At 40.0% G+C, this 22,874-nt stretch overlaps 1 protein-coding gene and 1 long non-coding RNA gene across 4 annotated transcripts in view; one reads left to right on the top strand and one right to left on the bottom strand.

The window, feature by feature from the left end:
* Positions 1-10: 10 nt before the first annotated feature.
* Positions 11-13,387, top strand: LOC135422014 (uncharacterized). The gene is made up of 3 exons (XR_010434279.1): positions 11-1,342; positions 2,534-8,262; positions 9,591-13,387. It is a non-coding gene; the product is annotated as an uncharacterized LOC135422014 (long non-coding RNA).
* CDH13 (cadherin 13) overlaps positions 2,712-22,874 on the bottom strand; it is a 448,971-nt gene continuing 428,808 nt past the window's right edge. For 2 of the 3 annotated variants that reach the window (XM_064670959.1, XM_064670957.1), the window contains exon 13: positions 11,212-22,588. In XM_064670959.1, coding sequence (XP_064527029.1) covers positions 22,350-22,588 — 239 coding nt within the window. In that variant the 3' untranslated portion in view covers positions 11,212-22,349. Of the gene's footprint in view, positions 8,243-11,211; positions 22,589-22,874 lie in introns of those variants that run through there. The other variant, XM_064670958.1, reaches the window with a different exon arrangement.

Raw genomic sequence — 22,874 nt, 5'->3', positions numbered from 1 at the left:
TTCTACTGCCAGGGTGGTTTGGAACTGTGCCCTCTGTTTCTGTACCTCTGTTGCAGCTCTGTCCCTGTCACTGGCACAGCGAGAAGGGGCACTCTGTGGTCTGATGGGTCGGAAGGCACGAGAGGACACGGCCTGGGGGACACACACAGGTCAAACCCCTGCAGTCAGCTCTGCCAGGGTTGAGGGTGAGCAGTTGCACTGAGCCCTTGGCAGGGCTGAGGGTACAGGGGTTCTGCCCAGCTCAAAGTATTTCTCGCTAGAGCCATCTCTCTTTTGACTTCTCCATGCAGGATCCAAGAGCAAGCCATTTTCACATGGATTAATGGAGTTTTTGGCATTAGCAACAATGGTAAAACTTGCCAGGCACCATGACTGGGCTTTTGAGCACTGTCTGGTTCTTACATGACGTAGCTAAATGGTCTCAGCTTGCACATGTGAATTTAATGGCACAAAAAAAAAATCTAATCTTTCCTTTAGACACACTGTCTTGTAACAAGGGTTATTCTAATTACTGCAATATATAGTTTCTACTGTGCTTTATCTATTCTGTCACATTCTCTATGATCCCCACATGAATTACATGTTGTTCTTTTGTGTTTTGGCAATCACTGATATGAAAGGCTGAGAATCTGTTAATTGGGGCACCTGCTCCCTGGAGGTTTTGCTCAGTATGAAACAGGATGACTATTAAGTTACCTTGGAGATATAGGGAAAATTTTAGTGTATATTAGCTCATGATGGCTTTAAAGAAAAGAAATGCTTTGTAGTTATATAATTATTTTATCAGTTGGGGAAGGGAGGGGGTTCAGCTGTTAGACTTCTGGGGTTTTAGTGATTCCAGTGGGAGCTGGGTGTCTAAATCCCACCAAAGGCTAACTCCCTTGGTGCTAGCCAAGCCAACACTGCACACTGTAACCCCAAGGCAGGTTATAATCACTGGTGTTAATTACATTACACACTTAATTATAAATGTCCAGCTCTGTTTTACATTCTGAATTTTCAATGTGCCTTGAAGTAACCAAAAAGTCTAAACACTTTTTCTCTTCTTGTTTTGGACAATTTGTCATAAAAAGTACATCCAGCCACAGAACTGATGGTGGCAGCCCACAATGGCATGTGGGAACAGTAAGCTGTGAAATGAGTAGTAAATAGTAAGATGTGCTGTTATATCCAGAGGAATTGTACTGGACTGGAGTAACTCACCACTGTGGCCCCAGGGGCACTGAAGGTCACTGGGCACTGGGAGCTGGATGAGTGGAGTCCAACCAGAGCTGTGGAGGTCAAGGAAGAGCATCCCAATGGCTTTGCAGCAGGAGCAATGACCCTTGCTTTGTTTCTGCAGGTGAGGAGGTTGTACTGAAGGCAGGAGGGACTGATCTGATTTGCTATTGCTGGTGGAAAAAACATAACTGGGTTGAGGAGTGCAAAGTTACCGACTCACAGCAGAGTGCAATCCAGAACGTGTGGGGTTGGGGGAGACACAGGAAGGTTGAAAGGGCAGCACAAAACTTCTATCCAGCTAAAAACCATTCAGCATTTTCTATCTCTGTTAGTGTTTCATTGCTTATGATTTCACTTTGTGCTGTTTCAAACACCTCTTCTAAGGCATGAGGCACAGCATTAGTTTAGGACAATGATTTCAGCTGAGACCAAAGGAGGTGACACACTTTGGCTGTGGCTTTCAGGTAATGACCTTTTGCTCAATTACACCACATGCTTCATGTACACTCTTTCAACCTCTACTTATTATGGACCACATGAAAAAATCCCTTTAGGTTCAAAGTCCAATAAAGCATCAGCAACAGGCAGAAGCTGGAGGAGGCAGTGGCAGTACAAGCTGCTGGGGCTTGTACTCAAATGTTTCCTTCAACTGCTGCCCTCCCTCCCCAGCTTCCTCTATTCTCAGATGGATTAAAAGGCTATTTTCAGGGATATTCTATCTTCATGTGGCTATGTCACTTTAGATAACTTCCTAAAGGATCTAAAAAACAACTCACAGGAATTTCTGAAAACCAACAGGCTCTAACTTTATGCTGGAAGAAGAATTCCCTAGTAAAGAGACATTTGTTCAGCCTGATTCTGCATTGTTTGTGCACTTTTTGTGTCTGGCTGTTCTCTACAAGCTCAACAGATGGTGGTAGGTGGGAAAGGTGGTCAGGTGAAGCAGAAAGGAAGTACAAAAAAAACCCATTCCAGCTCCTGCCCACATTCCAGCCTCGGAACATCTGCCCCAGTTTGGCTCAAGGCAGCCTTTGTAATGGAAATGGGCCTTTAGAGGGCAAATTATAGTTGTTACCTGAATATTCAGCTGCTGATTTCTTGTGTGGTCCAACCTTAATCTTGTGTGGTCAAACCATCTCTGGAATTGTTCAAGGCCAGGTTGAGGGAGCCCTGAGCAACCTGGAAGGTGTCCCTGTCCATGGCGGGGGGGATTGGAATGACCTTTAGATCATTCAAGAAGTGATCTTTAAAGTGCCTTCCAACCCAAACCGTTCTATGAGTCTATGATTCTATTTACCTCTCTAATTTCCAGATTCTCCTTCCAAACCCATGTCATGATGAGGATGATGATGATGAAGGCTGCAATTTCTCTCTCTCACTAAGAGCAACCTGGGAATTTCTGGTATTTCCCACAGGCTCTTCCAGTCCTTTGTCAGTAGTCCTCCCTTCCTGCTGTGCTGCATCAGCAAGGTCTACGTCCAGACAGAAGGTAAAAGCCCATACATCCTTTATTTGAGCATTTCACAAATAAATTACAGGTTTCTTTGCAACCACGTCATAAATCAAAACGTTTATTTACACCTCAGAAACAGCAAGCAATTCAGCAACTAGGGCCCAAAGGAACGATTAACTGGAAAAGTAACTGAATTAAGTATCTTTAAAATCAAACAAAATATTTTCCTCCTTGCTTGAACTTTAAGAAAAAGAAAGAAAATCATAAAAAAGAAAAAATATTGATGGCAACTTAAAAAGACAAGCGTTGTTATGGGGTAGATGTGATTTACAGGAGGGTTCTGTCTGAAATGGCAGTAAAAACACAGCTTGTTTGTACTGAGTTCACCATCACAGTCCACCAGACGGGGTCTTACTCTCCAGTCCCAGCCCCAGGCAGGGTGTGAATGGGACACACACTCAGTCTGGCCTTTGGCTACGTTCATTTTAACCCCAAATTATCAGATACAGTCATTTGCTGATGCAGAGGAGGAGTGTAATGTTCAAGGCTGGACGAAGCTTTCCCAAACAGCTGTCCCACTGAAAGCACAGGAATGCAGAATTCTGCCTCTAACCCCTTCCCTTTCCACTACTGGTGACCTGCTGATAAACAGACAACTAAAAATGAGTCAGTAAACAATTATGCATATCTTCAAATGATATAATTGTGTTAAGAGGGGACAGCTACAGGCAGCATAAATACAGCATGAGAGTTGGGATAAGTCTGGGTTTTACTTTGTGGGTTCTTTTGCCTTTTTTCTTTGCTTTAAATCAGATTAGTCCAGCACATGTAACACATGCTGTCCCTTAACTCACATTTTCATCCATAACTGAAGGAATTAAACTGCTTATTCCAAGTCTCCATGCTGTATCAGTCTCCCTCCACCTGCATATATTATATATATATATTTATATGTGTATATCTCTATATATCTACATATATACACACATAGCAGTTGTGCAACTAGTAACTTTCCACTGAGAGTGCATGAGTACATCCATTCCATGTGGACAAGCACAAACCAGTTCGTGTATCCCAGGGGGAAGCAAGAGAAGTGTGGTCAGTGGGTTATGTGCTTTACACAGGAAATAATCAGCTATATCTGCTTTAGGTAGAATGGTTATAATGATAATTACTAAAGTACTTTGCATATTAATTCTAAAGATTATAGATCACAGAGTTAATTGAAAGAAAATAATTGCTATTTTATTTATCTTTTTGCTAGCATTGGACAGTATCTCTCAGACAACTGAATTTCTAGAGATGCAATAAAAGCAAGATAGAATCAGAGTTTTGCTTTTGACTTGGTGTTCTCAAGCTGATGTGACTTTAATTTATATTGTGAGAGGTTTTTTTTTTTTAAATTAAATAAGACATTATTGAATTAATTCTGAAAATAACTTGGCCTTTAGACAAAGTGTTGTAAAGTTATTTGTGTACAGATTTCTGCTGTTTCAAGGGGCTGAGTGCATTAGTAACATTTGAGAAGAAAATTGGCAGCTTTCTCAGTATTCCAAACAGAAGATCTTTAAAAAAGGAAAGACAAAATTTGTCAGTATAATATATGTCTTTTTGTAGCGATAAGACATTTAATCAAGGACCCTAAAAACTGATTGTAAGTCCATAATTTAATAGATGAGGTTTGTATCACAGTGATCCTGAACTTAAGTGACTATGCAAGGGAACAGGACAAATTATTTGGCCACAGCCACTCAAAATAAAGGTTAAACCCAATTATTCTGGGTGCCTCAGAGACACATTGAAGTGGTCAGTGAAGGACACGAGGCATCTGAGCTGTAGGTTCTCTGTATGCCACAAAAGACAGACTTCTGATACTGTGTAAGCACTCAGCAACCCTGTGACAAATATTGCAGCTTTACTGTGCAGAGCCCACCAGTAAAAGCAATATGTGGGGAGGTTTAGATGAAAAATTTCATCTGAGTATGATTAACTGAGTCTCAGTTCCAGCAATGGAGTTGCTCTTTGATTTACAGCAGTGTAAACATGATGAGAACAGGGCTCAGAGGGTGCATTAGCCAGTGTTCCACTCTCACCTAATTTTCCTTGATACCCAGCAGGAAATTCAGCTCCTTTTCCCTTTGTTTTACTCTTCAGCTCTACAGTTACTGAACAAAATGTATGTTAATAAATGCACACGGATATCTTGTAAAAACACACACGTGAGGTGTACAAAGGGTTCAATTAGCAAGTGCACCAAATACGAGACCTTTCTCTTGCCAAGAAACTCCTCTCACTGATGGTTATTCCCAGTTTTTGTTTCAACGGCAGATTTCAAGTGAAATGATTTTTAAACAAAAAGTTTTGTGCATGTTAGAAAATGATAATCAAGTTTCCCTGCCTTTCCAACTCTAGACAGCAATATGTATCTACAAACACAGACAGAAATAAATGTTGTAGTGATTAAATAGCTACGTAGGAATAAGTGATATGTTATAAAAACAGCAAGCTTGGCTGAATAGATGTTAAACATAATTAACTATTAAAATAATACAACCAATTTTGTAAATTTTCTATTTTTTTCATTATATTGTAGAAAAAAAAAACCCAAACAAATAAATTATTGTTGCTCCTTTGTTTCAGGAAACGGGCATCGTTTTTTTTGAGCCAGAGATGACAACCTTCTTCAGGGAGGAAATCTCAGCTTCTGACACGATTCCTCCTCGTGTAACGCTGCAGGACGTGCCACGGACTTGTGTTACATGTTCTCAGGTACAGAGAAGGAGAAACATTAACATGGCAGCTTCATCTTCTCTTTGCATGCTCAGGTAAGTCCAGTGATCAGCTCTGTGTGAAGCCCAGACACATGGTAAAGGCTGGGAGGCTTTAATGTGGGTGCAGAGATAAAGGGGTAACGTGACTGAAGGCTTTGATGCATCTTGGTTCAGAGTTTCAGCCACCTCTCTGCACGTCCAAAGGTTGCAGAGTTATCCAAGAAGAAAGATCTCTTATCCTTGGGCACAGAGTGGTAGAAAGAGTTCTTCGGCGTAGTTCCAGGCAGAAGAGCTTTTCCTTTGTTCCTCATTTTGGATGGAATGATCCAAAAAATGCTCTGTGAGCCTTGGTTTAAAGGAGAGAAGGGCAGCTTTCTCTGGTACTCAATAGAAAGGACACCAATGTCAAGAGGTGTCTTTCCAGGGTTTTGCTGGATAGAGAGAGGAAGAAAGCAAGTAGAAAAGGAGTATTTGTGGGGGAGGATATTATAATTTCTTTTATTGAAGATAGAGGTTTTGTAGATCAAAGCACAGGGTGCAGAAAATCTTTGGGTGCAACATACATGTCGGAAATTCAGTGGTGTTATACATTGGTTGAGTTTTTTTTTCCCTTCTGAAAAATTTTGCTTGAAAATAATATATATATTTTTTTAAAAAGACGTGTGATTGTTGATGACAAAGCAGCAGCATATGGTTATCACAAGGCATGGGCAGAGAAAGAGAACCAGAAGCTTGCCCATGTTAGTGTTTGAGATCAGGCACTTCCCTGCTGGAATGCCTGCAGCTGCCAACAGCCCACTCCTGATGTCCTTGACCAAGAGAAGCTCCTGCTCACCCCGAAGTACCACTTTGGTAACTGAGACACCGAGAGCCTCCTGCAAGAGAAACGGGGTCAGGAGGAGGTTTCACTTGGTCAGAACTGCAGGAGTTAAGCTGAAAGAGAAAAATAAGTTCCTGTCTGAAGGCAGCTCATATCTTATCAGGAAATCTACAACGTTAGGAAAGCTCACAACACAAACTCATTTTTCCTCTGTCGCTGTTGTTATTACTCCTTTTGATTAAAAAAAGAAAGAAAAAAAAAACCTGTTTCATATTTGGTACAATACAGGAAGTCAGAGAAAAGCTATTGTACAGCAAATTTTAACCACCAACACACATTTAATATCTAGTGTAGCATTATGGAAAACCAAATGTATGTTTGGACTTTTTAATGCTTCCAAAAATCTTTACTATTGAAACATAGACGTGGTGTGGAAGATATGCTCATAATCTCACTGTAGTAAAGATGACATACAGTATGACTCATAAGTACTGTAAAAATGCTAACTAAAGAATGCAGCTGCAAAGTTCTATTGCATAAGGAAGCTTTCTTGTTTAAACTTTAAATAAGCAAGTTTATTAAAATATTCTAAGACACTTACCTTACCCTAGTTACTGGCAAGCTCTAATAAAAGCCACAGTCTGTCACTAGTATACTTTTTTGTGTTAATTTTATAAAAATTTGGTGTGAGCTTTGATGGATCATTTACAATTTATTAACAAGATGATCATCTTCGTACAGTTAGAAGGGTTTTTCTGACCTTACATGCTCACAGAATAAAAAAAGGATCCATATTCCTATAGAACGAACACCCTTTTTTTTTCCCATGTCTGCAAACGAGTGTGGTAAGTTTACACACACAAAGAAATGCTCTTGTTACTCTTAACTGGAAACTGTGTGTACATGTGTATGTATGTATATATATATTCAAAAGTATATATATGTGTGTTTGTGAGGATATTTATAGAATGGGGCATCTGTGACCTCCTGGCGCTCACGTGGGGGACGGGGCAGCGCAGGGGCCGAGAGAGAGACCAGTGCTCTGGGAAACACTGAGCTTCTGCTGCTTGGATCAGCTGCTCACCTGCAGGTATCTGCTCACCTCCCCCTGTGTGCAGAGCTGACAAAGGCTGAAATGTTGTCAGCAGCCCCAGCAAATGATTTACCCCCTTTAGCCCCTCTAAAATCAGGCCCAGCGCTGCCCTCGCTGTAGGCGGTGACCCTCCCAGCTGGCTGCTCCTCCTGGGTCATAAACTCCATTTGGGGCAGAAGGAAAGCAGTTCAGATCAGGAACAAGCCCAGGGGACTTGCATTTCTTGTTTGCTGAACCTGAGGTATGAGAAGAGCCACGTCAGAGCCCTGGGCCTGCCTGGTTCGTGTCAGCACAGTGGTGGGATGGCAACGGGGTCTCTCCTCCTGGCCACACTATAAACAGCAAATACAGTAGGTTTAGCCATGGTAGAACAGGTACAATTCATCTGTGGCTGTATTATTCTGCTTTCTCCCTTGATCCAGATGAATATTTTATAAAAGCTAAACCTGTGGTAGAACTCTCTATATAAATATATATATATACATACACTCATACATATACAAATACTAACCCACAGACAAAATATTTTCTGAACAGTTGAATAGCAACAAGTCAACAGATAGAAAAAAATGGAGTCAATCTGTTTTCTGCTCCCCCAGGGTCGGGTTTAGATGTCATGGTCTTTTAACATTCAGAGAAAATTGGCGTAAACCTTGTGTCTGGCAAGAGGAATCCATGGAGAAAGGGAAGTGGGGCAGAAGCCCTCGAACACCAAGGTACAGTCGGACAGGTTGAGTGAGGTTGCAAATTAAACTGGAGCAACTGAGGCCGAGTAGTGAAGAACAGTAACTGTAAACTGCAATCTTCAGATCTGACGGTTTCCTTCTTCTCGTTGCCGTGGCAACTCGGCAGGACAGCTTCGAATGGCAGGAATTCTTACAGACCTAAAGGACGGGAGATGGGGGTGAGTTTTGCTGGGCAAATCACAAGAGCTTTTAACTGTTCTTTTTTTTTTTTTGCCCCCAATTAAATCACTGATTGAGCGCACATACGTTGCCAGTAATTAAATATAAATTAGCTGGGTTCAGAAGCAATTATTTGTGAAGGTAGAAATCTCCAAGAGGAAAACCCCAAATGTCACCTGGGGCATTCAGAGACACTGTAGCACAATTCTAGAAGATGTAGTGAGGAGGTGTGAGCACAAATCCCAAGCCAGGACCTGTTTGTCCCCCTTTGACAATTCGATCACTGCAAGAGCACAAGGAAATGCCAGTGAGTCCCTCCCTCACTTGCACATACACTGACATGTAAGGAGCAAACAGACAATATCTTTTGAAAAATAACACATTTATAGTGCCTTATAGTTTATGAATAAACCAGGGAATAAGAAACTTTGTATATCATATTAACGTTGCCATAGAAGTATAAATCTTATGTGGATTTTTTTTATTTAAATGAAGAGAAAGTGGCACAACTTGAATTCTTTTACCTATTTTAGATGGGCACTCTGATGATACCAAGGCAGTAAAGAAATTCAGGAAAGAGAGTTGAGGAGTAAAAGTAACATTAGTTATAGCTAATGTGTCATTTTCCTGCAATTTTGCTTAGACACCAGTAAATTGCAAATATTCAGCTTTGCAGTAAAACCACATAAGAATAGTAAGAACAGTGTTGGCAAAACACATAATTAAACTGGATTGTTTCTCAAACAAAACAAACCTTCTGACTCTACAGTGTTTTACTGGTTGTAGTGGTTTTGGCTGGGATTGAGTTAATTTTCTTCACAGCAGCTCATACAGTGCTGTGTTTGGGATTTGTGACCAAAACAGTGTTGATAACATAGCAGTATTTTATTTATTGCTGGGCAGTGCTTACACAATATCAAGGTGTTTCCTATTCCACCAGGGAGCAGCCTGGGGGGCACAAGGACTTGGGAGGGGACACAGCCAGGACAGCCAACCCCACCTGTCCCACACCATATGGTGTCACACTCAGCCTATAAAACCAGGGGAAAGACACATCCAGGCTCATCCAGGAAATGTTTTTCTAATACCTATTGCATTTGTACACTTAAAAGATTCAATATCCATAGTTTTGTCACAAGCACAGACACATGCAGCACAACTAGGAAGGTAATGGTCAGTGTTGGGTGCTGCTTGTGCACTTCAATAAGTTTTAATTATCTGTTTGTCCTTTGGGGCAAATCGAGTTTAATATAATTATTGATTGTTTTACTTTATCTGTTTCTTTCTTGTTATCATTTGATTTGACCTCAATATTGAATTTTTCTAGCTGGGGCTTGTCCAGATGGGCTGAGCAGCAAAGCAGGCACCTGGATGGCCCTCACCTGCCTGGCCTTTCCCTGCAGCACCACCTCAGCTTTGGAAAACAAAGGTTAAGTAAAGCAAATTATGCAAGCGTAAGAAATCTATGGAGGGACTGATGGATGGGGCTCACTGAAGCGAGAAGTTTCACTGAGATTTCCAAACTAGCTGAAATCTGGAATTGCTTGGTATGTAGGTTTTTAGCATGCTGCCTAAAGAAAACGTCTGGCCACAGAATCAGGATCCTGACTTACATATAGGAGATTTATGGCCATGACTGCCAAAGTGTGGATATATTTGGATTAGGGATTCCAGCTAGGACTAAATTCTCATAAACAACCTGATCTCCTGGGTTGTTGCAAAGCAAGAATTTGGGACTCTGATCTCACAGACCACCTGAAAAATAGCATTTCCAGATCTCAATGGAGCTTAGTGGCATTAAAGGGCATTTGTTTAAACCTGGCTCAAAAGAACTATTGGATTGGCAAAGCTACTCTGAATCCTTAGGAGATCCCTGGAGGTCTTCCTGGTAGGGACAGGCACTTGTAGATGATAAATGAACTGAATTTCTGAGGCACTGAATTTCTGTACAATCCATAGAAACTTCACCAGAGGAATCTGTCAGCACAAAATTTATAAGTATCACACAAATTCAAGCAGCCAGTGACTGCTTCACCAACAGCTTGTAAATAAAGGGCAGTGTTTGGTGATTTATGTGCAGACCTGAAGAAAAGCTTGTATATTTTACATCATATTGACAGATATAATGAATGTTACTCCCTTCTCATACACCTTGCCTTTCCTGAGTAAATGATGTATAAAAACTAGTTAGTTCAGCCTTAATTATGAATCTGTTCTTTCCTGTGCCAGTTCTTTGTGTTGAAGGCCAGTTTCTCTCTCTCTCACAATATAAGCACTTTTTGATCCTCCCTGTTATCCCACCTGCCTCTTCAAGCACCACCCCATCCCTTACCCTTTTACCTCAAAGCTCTGCAGTCCCTGGCCAGACTTTCTTTCTACTGAAATTGCTTCGCAACTTCACCTTCCTGACCTATCATCCCCCTTCCACCCATTTAATCACGTGCCTGGAAAGCTGATGTTCCCTTGGCTCCTGTGATTATCTCCTCCTGTCATTTTACTATGATTTCTCTAATTGTTTTTCCATCGTGTCCTTCTGTCTCATCTCTCCCTTCCATTTTTTTGGGAAAACCCTTTTTCCCCCCACTTTAACTTCTTCCTTTTCACTGTGACACCATTCCTAACCCCTCAGCAACCACATCAATACTGACAGTCCAGAGATCTTACTCTCTTTTCCTGCTTTTCCATTTAGTCCAAAGTGTCAGCCTCTAGCCCTGATACCTTTTGCATGTGTAGCTGACAGCTCTACAGAGCTAAAACTCAGCTCTTAAATCTTTCCCCTAAAGCACTCCCTTCTAGTTCTTCCTTTGATTGCTCAGGACAACATTATCATCCTGCCTCTTGTTCAAGCCTAGAAACAGAAGCAAACAGGAGGAGGTTTTTGTCATGGAATCTCCTCTCCAGGTCTGTATATTTAGCTTATGTCAATCTAGAGGATTCTTTTTCACACATTGTCCCAAAGAGCTTTCTCCAGCCATTCAAACAGCTAAATCTCCTACCCAGGCTCTCCTCAGTGAGCAGGTTTGCAGCATCTTTTCTGAGCCCTTGACAAATTGAAGCTCCTGTGTGCTCATACCCTGTCAGTTTTTGCTGTACAGAGCATTTTCCTCATCTGCCACTTTGACAAAACCTCTGCAGCTGCGACTCCTTCACGGCCTCTTCCCTACTGCACACGTGTCCCTGGATTATCTCTACATGACCTGTTTTCCTCCCATTCATAGCTTTCACTGACATGTTTTCAAAGAAACCTGTGATATGGGAGGAGCTCCCTGCAAGCCTCCATAAAATGCTGTCTCCTAACAGCTGCTTTTGCTGACACCTCTGCAAAACTCTTGGCCTTGGCAAAGGGGGCCAAGAGTGCTGTGAATTCAGCTCAGCCCTTTCACCAGCCTCGGCTGAAGTTGTGTTAAAAGAATTGCCTTGTTCCAAACACTGCCTGGAAGAACAGTAAGTCTCTGCTCGTTAATGATGATTGACCCTTTTGTAAAGGTGGATTGCTGAAGGAGTGGGGTTTGCCTCTAAAAATCAGATTCAACCTTCAAAATTATGGGCTGTAAAACCTCAGTAGATAACCAGCTTTGGTAAGTAAGAATACACAAGTTCAAATCTATCTTGGCTCTTTCTATTGCACATAAAGGTGATCAAAAATTGCTTCTGTCCTATAGAGAAGTTAGTTTAAATTTTAGTTTCTTTGGTTTTAATAAGAGAGTGTCAGTTACTGATTTTTTTCCTACAAATAGTCTGATATAGTCATGTAAATTGTTATTGGCCAAACATTCTGGCCAGTAACTCCCTTAACACAAAATCTGCAGAAATCAAGAACAACCACAGATTGTACAGAAAAAATCAATGTTGAATCTGCTGAAACCAACACAACTGCTCTGTTATAAAATCTGATAAGCCTCTGGTCCATATTTAAAATCTCTCTTCTCCCAGATGGATTTCCAATGTCTGTTATTTTCTCTGTAGGAATTGTAGTTTTCTTGTTTGCTTTTCTTTTTCTTTATTCTCCCCATAAAGAAGGACCAAATGAAATTTCCAGAAAAGCACACACCCAGCCAAATTATTAGCATCTACTTCTTATTTGAGCTCTGTTTCTAAACAGCTATCCTAAAGAATCCTAGTATTTATCCACTACTTCAATGGGGTTGTATTTGTTTTTAGTTTTTTTAACCTATTCTTATGTATTTTATGATACATATGATTTAAAGTTTGCAGATGGCAACAACACATAGAAGATATTAGTACTTAAAGAACACTGTGAGCATAAAATGTGCAAATAATGTGTGCAAGAGACACATTTGCTGATCAGGGTGAACAATTTCTTTTAAGAATTTAATGCCCTAGTAAGCCTGTGCCTGGGAGATCTGCAGAGTAATGATAATTACACCTAGTAATTATTTTATTTTCTTTTTATTAGCTCTGTCTCCATAACTGGTCTCAGCACTCAAGAATTATTACAACACCATGTGTTGTTTCAGATGTGATTTCTGTGCCTACAACAGGTAATTTTTTTGCCCAAAGCTGGAGACCTGCAAGCCACAAAGGTGGGGCTGCATCTTTGCTCTCACCTGGCCACCCCCCACCTTTCCCTGAAGGGGTCTGGGGGATGCACAAGTACCACTAAACCAGCATTTCTATATGGGACTTATTTCTTCAGAAATCTCTCCCACTGAAGTCTTTAATGTGATTCCCACTAATTTTATCTCACAGTTCTCTGCTCTACCTCTTCAACACCTGACATACATTCAGCCACGTTCCTTTTAAGATAACAGTCAAACAGCAAGATAAGAGTGAAAAAACCAGGGTTATTGCTCTGTGTTTGTTGTCAGAATTATTACTGGTCTGGTTAATGGTCTCAGATAAGAAAGCAGAGCACATTACAAACAGCTGGTGTCTGTTGGCACTCGTGCTCTGGCACTGGAAGATGATGTTTGCTTTTGCTGGTCAAGAACACTGACAAATGTGGTACATGTTTCTCTGGGTCTGATGTACTAATAGTGCTACTAATAATTAATATTAATAATAATGCTATAGGAATAGAGGGCTAGGTAGATGGTTTAGGGAAGGGAGACTTGTAATTTAGAAACTTAAATGGAATAAACCCCTGTTTTTATTTCCACTGAAGTCTGTTGATGTTGACTGTGCTTGGAAAGTCAAAAGAGTTGTTGGTGTTGGTCACAAACTGCACAGGACAGGCCTGAATTGTCACTGGTTTGGAAAAGGTGCAAGCCAAGTGTTTATAATACTGATTTTTATAAAGGACTACAGCTACCTGCCTGTTTCACAGTGGGCTGACTCAAGGTTTACTCCTTATGTTGATCCCCATGAGAGAAGAAAATGGAGGAAAAAACCACACAGAGCACTTTAAGACAAGATGTCACAACGCCCCATCCCAGGAAAAATGCAACTGGTAGCCTGTAACCTCATTCACTGTGGTTCAGGTTGCCAAGAGCTCATATTCCAGCAGAACCCTTCCCATCAGCCAACAAGCAACTCCTGATCTCAGAAAATGCTCTGGAATGTCCCAGGGACTCCAAGCCTCCCTGCTGCAGCCTTAGCTTTCTCTGAACATATTTCTATATTAGTGATTCAATTCCCTGCTTATTTTAAAGAAACAGGTCTAAATTGAGTAATTAAAAGCCTCTGAAAGATGTGTTTCTCCTGAGACCAAACTCACCCCCCATTACACAGACTGTGCTTCTACACTGCAGTTAAAACCTCATAAAAATTAAAGGCATTTAAGTTTCACGCTGACCCTCTGTACAGGAATGAGCTTTATCCACGATGCATTCATCCTTTAATTCCCATTAAAATATGAGAGTTAATGCAGCTAGAGTTTGGAGTTCAGCTCGTGCATGCTCCATTTCTTTCAATTACCCTTTCATCAGAAATATTATATTAATTTTGCATAATTAGAAGCCTGCATTACATCATGGACTTCATCGAAACCCCAGTAACGCTGAAGAGGTAATGCAAAAATGAGAGAAGAGATCAGAACTGTGTTTCTGATTAGGCAGCTAATCAACAGCCAGGTACTTCTTTCCTGGATTTACCAGCTATAAAAGGTCATTAATTAGATACACAGTTATTAGTTTAGCCTTCATGTAGAACTCAGAGAAATATAAATGATTTTCATGTGCATCACTGGTTGATTAGTCACCTGTAGTTTTCAACACCAGAAGTTTCGTGGTGTTTGCACCATATGCCTTTAAATTATATTTCACCCCAAATCTCATTGAATTTGAAAGACTGAAACAACTATTCCCAGGTGGATACCCTGTGTCCTCATTCCTGCAATTGAGAACTTTGGGGTTAGTTGTCAGCCAGAGCAGTAGGTATGATGATTGTGGCTGGAGAAACTGGTGATCTCACCGGGCAGCAACACCCTGGGGAAAAGTTTATAAGGAACTTCTAAACTTTTATAAGGACCTCATTTACAGCAGTAAATGAGTTTATCCTGAAAATCTGCAGCTAATGACATAATATATAATTTGTTTTCCATTTATGTGAGAAATGATTTCAAAGTTCTTAATGACAGGAAAAACACTGTCTGCATTAGTGCTGTGTGTGAAATGAGTGTCTCATGACTGCACTCACAGCTCCAGTGGGCTCTCGTATATCAATGTCAATATTTAACTCCAGGAACTAAAATGCTGGCACGTGCTGTGCAAGTGGCCACAATTAGCAAGACAGTGGAGAACACATGCCAATCCAAACTAATCAGCCTGCACAGGGGAATAAGTTGCTCAGGCTGAAGCCATTTTCACCGGGTACCTCTTTGACACCAGCAGATGGTATTTCCAAGAGTGGCTCTCCCACTCCTAACTAATTTATTAGAAGACTGTAGTGGCAGATCTGAAGCAGGGCTGATGTAACACAAAGTGCTCTTCTGGCTCCTGGCAGTGGCCCTGCTCACTGCTGCTCCTGGTTTCTGCTTCCCCTCCTCCTTGTTGTGTACCCACATCCACTCACAACGGAACGAGCTGGTCCTAAGGAATGTATAAAAGAAGCACCATCCAAGAGAAAAGCTGTTCAGATGAAGTAAAATTCTAACTCTGCTTAGAAATTCAGAAGCATGTTCCACCCAGCCCAGTGCACTGCCACATTTATCAAATAAAGCATCTTTTAATGAAATTCCTGTTCACCGGGGATATGAAGTATCTTACTGGGGGTGGGGGCATTTTCTAGGGTAGAGTCACTAAGATGTACCAGATGATTATTTTTTTAAAATTGATATGAATTTTAGTTGGATACTTTTCCAAAGCAATGTCACGTTCATTTAACCAATAGGCAATAAATGCTTCCTTCATTTTCCAGTTCCATCAAAACTAAACAATTGCAGAGGTGGCTGCCTGCAGCCTGGACCTGTATTTTCTTCTGCCCTAATCTGATAGATTTATCTGAATGCTTGAAAATATTCAGCAAATGAAATGAATAAGTACAGGTTTGAAATAGCAGCATTGAACAAGTCTCCTGATTTTTCATATTTATGCTGAAAAATGAAATGCATCAAAATGTACCCGTGAGCCAACCTTTTAAAGGAGTGGGTAACTGCTCAGGCAGGCAGAGCTCATCTTCCACAGCAGCACAGCTTAGTTCACCATCAGTTTTAAATAAGTAGAACATGAACATAAGTAGTCCAGACACATTCAGTTCTGTAGGTATAGGCTAATCCCAGCTTGAAATGCTAAAATAATCATCTGAAGAAATTCATTTTAAGTAAGAATAAAATAGAAAAAAATGTGAGGAAAGAATAATGCTCATAAGCCAGAGAAAAGGGAAAATCGAATGAGAAAACCTGCCTGCTTCAAAGTCTGTGAAGAGCTATTCATAAGCATGGCACTCACATAAGCACTAACTAATGACATATCCAAATTAAACATATAGATGAAGCAAGGCTTTAAGATGCAGTCTGAAATGGTCCAAACATGAATGGCCCTTTTAAAGGACTTTGTAAGTAAAGAAGCAGCAAACCCATCCTCATCAAACCTTTATGCACAAAAAAAAATCTCCTCCATTTATCTTTAGTATCACATCTAAAACTAACAGCAAGCAACTGAGTTGTTTGGACGTGGGGAAATATCCAAGGACAGGGACAGTTCAAAGAAACAAACACCCCATGGTGTACAGGGACCACTGAGGACAGAAAAAATACTTAACTTGGTCATTTATTCAGTTCTAGTTTTTAAGTCATAGGCCACTCCAGAACAATTCAATATTTATGTGCCTTTAAGAGGTTGTTCAGCAAAGAAATACAAAATATTATATCTCATCAGTAACTGCGGAGTACTGTCGAGAAAATGAAAACACAAAAGTGTTCATTTGAATTCACAATACTAAATGGTCTATCAAACCAATCTCTTTAAAAGTCCATTTCATGCCTACAGAATGACCATCAGGAACAATATTGCAGCTCTTAGGAAGGAGCTGTATTTGCTGGAAACATTGTTCTCTTTTGCACTCCAAACACACATCTTCTAAACTGTTGTATTTTTTTTCATGTCTGTACTTCTGGAACGTGTTTGGATGGTTTAAAATGTGTGTAAAATGCCATTTCCCACCTAATTGACTCAATAAAATGTAATGTCATTAAGCACATTTTAAATATGCTGGTGTACAACTGGGGGGTATTTCTATTTGTCATGTCTGTATGACTGGGTGTATAAACATCCTGTCTCCAATTATGGGCATCCATATGGACCTTCTGTGCCATTTCAAGCCCCATTAACTTGAGGTGGGCTCCCAAAGCCAAGTGCAAATACATTGCAGGAGTGACTAAACCTGCAGAGAAATCAGGAGAATGGACACAGCTCTGAGCTGAAAGCGAGATTCAAATCAAGGCTGGCTCAAATCGAATGAAATCCCTTAACCCCCAAACCATCTTTTCCTTTACTAGAGTTTAAGCAACCAAACTCATTAAGGAGACCAACAATAATGGTATTTTTCTCATACAGGCATTTGAAAAAGCCTCTATATCACTGATATTTAGCAGTAACAATAATAATGTTAATATGGAGCAAAGCCTCTGTAACAGAGATAATAAGCATTAAGAGTGATAGTGGATATTGCTGCTGTTATATTGGTTTGGGGAGATGAGATTTATATCACTGGAACCCACTAAATATCAGTAACCTACAAATACTTGGGTAGCATAATTTACTGCTACCTAAAGTACCTACATGGTATCTGCTCTAACACAGAATGTAACTCAAATTACAGTAGTGCAAAATGAACCCCACCCCAACAAACCACCTTGAACAGCAAAACTCTTCCCACCTTGGTGGTTTTTGAAATTCTAGCCACTACAGGCATCTTTTACTTCTCAAAATTGGGAAAATTTATCTCGCAAGCTTCCCTAGTCTTGCTAATTAAACTGATTTTTTTTTTAATTAAATACCACTGCTCTGAAAAGTAGAAAATTGCTGTAGAAAGTTACAACCAAAACAACAAAAGAAAGAAACAAACATAAAGTATTGTTTTTAGCAAATTCTTCTACGGGAATGGTTCCTCTGAAGGAACTTCATGGAATAGGAATGAACTTTTTCTTGGCAAAAGCCAAAATTCTACTGTAAAAACTAAACAGTAGCTGAGCCCTGAAAACAATATACTACCTGATTGTCTAAAACTAAGGCAAGTAACTCCCAATAAAAAAACCTGAATCTGCAGGTAATGGAAAGAGCAATGACCTTAGAGGTGTTTTCCATTTGAAACCTGCTATGATTTGTCTTAGTCTGGTGCCATTCAGGAATTCAGAGTTTCAGTCTCAGCCATTTGATGTTCCTGCACAAATAACATGGGATAGACAAGAGAAACAAATGCTGCTGTTGCTTTGAAAAATGAACCAGGTGAAGGATAACACTGCAGCAGTAACTCTGGCTGTCCAGGCTCATGTAAATTCAAAACCACAGGTTAATATAATTCAAAATTTTTTTTTGATAATGGTTTAATAACAAATACATAATTTTCCAAGGAGAAAGAAAAAAGGTGGGTTTTTTTCTCTATTGACCCTGTAGCTGCATTCCTCAAATTAGAAAAACATTATGGTGAGGGGCAGCAGGCATTAAATAGGAAAAGTTTGTGGAAATTAATAGGAAATTAAATTCAAAGGTATCTCTAAGGCTCCTTTGCAATCACAGCACTGACATCTGTGTGAGTCTCTGTTCTTCAACACACCTGAGGCCTTTCACCCTCAGTTTAACAAATTAATTCCATTGGAGAGACCTCCAGCTTATTTAATTTCTTCATGGAAGTTCCCCCCCCCCCCCCAGTCTCACACATTACTTTCTGTTCAGAATAGTGGAATACTTTACTTAAGTAAGTTCACCTTACAGCTCTGTATTCCACTGTGAACACGAAGAAGTGCCTTACCAATGGCTGACAGTCAACTAAGGTACAAAATTGTGGGGTTTTTTCAGCATGAAGTGTTTGAAGTCCAGCCTTTTTCTAACTAGGAATTTTAAATAAAATGTTACTGACATGACTATTGTGCCTTTGGTCATTCTTTTAGTCCCCTCATTCCACACATTGGAATCTAACTTGGTCTTTTATGTTGTCAGAATAGAAAAGGAAATATGAAATGCAATTATCATTCAGTGACTATGCAATTAAGTGAAATAGTTATTATAAAATCAAAGGTCCAGAATTCAAATACTCTTTTAAATAATTACAATATAAATGATTTGTAATTTATCTAAAGCTTAGTCTGCCAACTAGAGTGATTCTTTCTCAGTCTCTCACAAGGCCAGTGGCAGTTTTTGTTGCTGACTTTGTTATGACAATATATACAACTCTGTTTTTATCTTAATCTTTTACTATTTAGCTTGTTTTATTTTCCCCTTATCTCCATCCCTCATCCTTCTGGAATGTCATAGTTGTTCTCTTACTAAAAATGATCAGGAGCTTTCCAGAGGGAACTTGTTCATAATTCTGGTGGTGCTGAGTGCATCACTTTGCTTGCATTAATTCTGATCAGAGCTATTTTAGCTGTGTCAGTTGAAACCAGGAGATGACTGAGACAATACAGCACTAAGGGACAGCATGAACATCCTCAGACCCAGTACCAGAGATGCTGCATGACACACTTTCTCTTTTCTCCACTCTTTCTCATCTTAAAGTAACCCATTTCCACAGTCCTTCTCCCTGATGAGGAACCCAGACCTATTTTTTTATCTGTTGTTTTTCTTCAATCTGAATTAATACATTCTTAATTATATCTGAACATTTTGGTCCTGTCTTGTCACTAAAAGTGGTGAGGAAAAGCTGACAGAGCACAAGATGCTGCTACATCAGGTCTCATCTGAAACATGGTGTCTGCATTAATGACAGGTGACACTGAATACTCTTCCCAATATTTGTTAGCCTTAATTACTGTAACTTTGGAAAGTCCTCCACCTGTCCACTGTACATATTTCCACTGATTCCAAGTAGTAGTTAGTTAGGTTAAGTACAAACTATACAAAAATGCTCCTTTTTTCAATCAAATCTATATTCACCATCTTTCAATCCCACCAAGCACTTTACTGTTTTGATATGGAAAACCAGCAATCTGCCCAGGTACTTTGGCATCTTACATTTTCTATTTCTGGCTGACAAGGACTCCTAAATTTTTCTTGTTCCAAGTATATCTACCTTTCCAAGGGCTCCTGGGCAACCCTGCAGACTGTATCTCATTATCCCTCAATATACTGAACACAGCAGGGTACCCACAGAATAGGAGGAACTGCTGGTTTTTGCATGTCTTACAGTTTTAATCAGGCTCTTCACTTCTGTGCTCAGACACTCCAGAAATCTGCCACATCTGAACTTCTTTCACGATTTAGGAAGGAGGCACATATTCTAAGTATAGATAATAATTGCACCATTTAAATGATAATACCAAGATGTTTTCTAGAGGAAAGACATTCATGCAGGGCACTTTTCCCATGAACAGCTCTTTCACAGGGCTATCTATCCTCACACCAGATGTCAGATAGAAAAAGAAATACTTTGGCATGAATAACAAAGTTCATTTGACTGAAAGATTTACCTCCCAGGAACAAGAGCCTCATAAAACATAAACACTGGGAGCAAAGTGAGCCACGTAAGGGCTTTTGCTAAAATTAAACCCATAACTTGCCACTAGAAATGGGACGTTTCATCTGTTCAATAAGCACTAAAGTTCTCTTTGTTTTTATGGCATCATAATCTTTGATTACTCTGATAAATATTTGGACTATACAAAAACATTGCAATGGAACTAATCACAGTTATAAAAAAAAAAAGTGTGTGGAAATGAATTGGGAATGCAATGATAGCAGCACATTTTAGAGAAGTTCAAACACAGAACCACATTATTTTAAGTGGCTCCCGGCCTCATTCTTTTATTCCAGGTGGTCATTTACACCTGAGGGAAATGGTTAGGAAAGTTGTAATGCTTGCTGGCTTTGCATAAGTAGCAGTTCCAGAGATGGAATACCAGCCATGGAATACCCTTTCAGATGCCAGGGGCTGTATCCTACCTATAGTTGAGCCAAAGAAGATCTATAGTCAAAAAGAGCAACTCAAGAAGGGCTTTCCAATACCTAGAAGTGGTTTTATAATTCAATAGAAGGAAAATGATCACCTATAAAACCCCCACAAAAGTAGCAACTTTCTAAAGCAAAAAGCTTTCCTCTACCTCATTATATTCTGATATCCAGATGCATTCATGTAAATAAAGTTCAAGTGCAAATCATGTCGGATAAGAAAATAATTCCAGTGGTGAAAGTCAAGCCCAGTGTAGCACCAGCAACATTTATGGAGTGGTAACAGGAATATATTTGAATCAATGGGCTGCACATTTCCCTCACTGTTGCAATAGTGTCACGTCCTGTCAAACATTTTTAACATATTACTTCTAACAGCTGAAGTTTGCCTTTGGTTCCAGCAGACTAAACCCAGAGCAGCTGAACCAAAGGCAGTGCAGATACTTTAGATGTCACTGATTGAAAGTAAGAACATGAATTTGCACTTAGCATTTATACAGTCCTTTTCATCTTCAAGAGCAGCACAAACATTAGACAGTACCAGCTCTCTCACAATGACCTTCATGCCAACCTTTTGGGATAAAACACTACACAATAAGAAAAAAATGGACCAGATGTGTAATCAAGAATACACCAAGCTCAGATGTGTAAATCTTCTCTGCCTTGTGGTAGATTCTATCTCATGGAGAATGCAAGGCCTTTACCCATGGCTCAGGTATTAAGTCATCATACAATGTATTTCAGTCACATGAGATGAGGATAATAGTCCTTGAATAACAGATTTGTTATTACAGTTATAGGAAACAGCTATACTTTTTTAATAGGTAAGGCAATAAAAAGTAATCCTGCATCAAAAATTTGCTGGCAGCTGTCACAGGACAAGCCAGGGACACCCCCAGGTTAGATGGTGGGATTCCACGGCTTTGAATTCCTACTCTTGAGTCATTCTGGGATTATTTTTTTACTTCTTCCAATTCAAATTAGGAAGTTTGTAAATCTCCTTTGTGACTCTTTCTTAGAAGCAGCAGAAGCTTCTTTTGCCTGTCAGCTCTCTCTGCCCTCCAACCCAGACTGGCAATTTGATTTTCACTTCTGGGTGGTTCGAAGCCCAAAATCACCAATAAGTTCCTCATGTTCCAGTCACTTGCACACTTTATGCAGAGGAATAAATTGGAGCAGACAGTCCTCATTTTCCTGGTGACCCAGAACAGCTTTTGTTACATGAACACCTTTAATCTCCTGTTTCTGCATTTGAATTGAATTCAAGTGGGGAGAGATGAAAGCAAGCTCTCACAAATCTGCTACTACAGCTGGTACTTCTCAGTTTATCATATGCTGGCTCTAATTCTCTTTGATTCTTCTTAAAATTATTGCCTCTATTTCTTAATTTGACAATCAGGCACTTGTTGCTATTTTTTGACTGTGGAAGAAACCCTCCCCCCACCTTTCTCACAGCTATTCCTTCAGGGAAAAAGAACCCCAACTTACTGCACTGTGATATCAGTGGAGGAATTTAACTTCTCCCTTGGTAGGTTTTCTTATGGAGAGTACAAATGAGCAGGTTAACAACAACACTTCATTACTTACAGTTCAGCAAAAGACTTACAAAGTAAACTGAGGAGTGACAGGAGGATGAGGGTCAGGCTGATGTGAAGGGCATCGGTGGCACTGCAGTCCATTTTGGATTTCTTGCAGGTACACACTTGTAATTTCAGTTCTGTGTTGTTAGTCAGAGGGGGTTTTCCAGAATCTGTCACTGAGATTGGGATGTTGTAATTGGCCTTTTTCAGGTTTTGAAGCAGGATGACCTGGGCGTGAGTATCTGCAAAGGATGAGGTGAGAATTAACCAAATGCTGGTTGCTTGGAAGGGAAGAGGAATCTGCAAACAATATCAGACATGCCAAAGTCAGTCATGGAAATTAAGCAGAAAATGATAACACTTTAAAAAAAAAGGTAAAATAATTGAATTGGAGGTAAGAAGAGCCAGTATAGCTAATTGCAATTTTAATCCAAACCCCACCAAAAGAAAAGACTTCTAAGAGCCCCTTTTGTTTAAATACATTATTTGGTCTGCAAATTATTGGCAGAAGTTGCCTGTGAAAGCCAA

The sequence above is a fragment of the Pseudopipra pipra genome, chromosome 14, assembly GCF_036250125.1.
Source record: "Pseudopipra pipra isolate bDixPip1 chromosome 14, bDixPip1.hap1, whole genome shotgun sequence".
NCBI lineage: Eukaryota > Metazoa > Chordata > Aves > Passeriformes > Pipridae > Pseudopipra > Pseudopipra pipra.
Note: the sequence above shows the minus strand (reverse complement) of the source record. Positions and strands in the feature narration are given on the sequence as shown.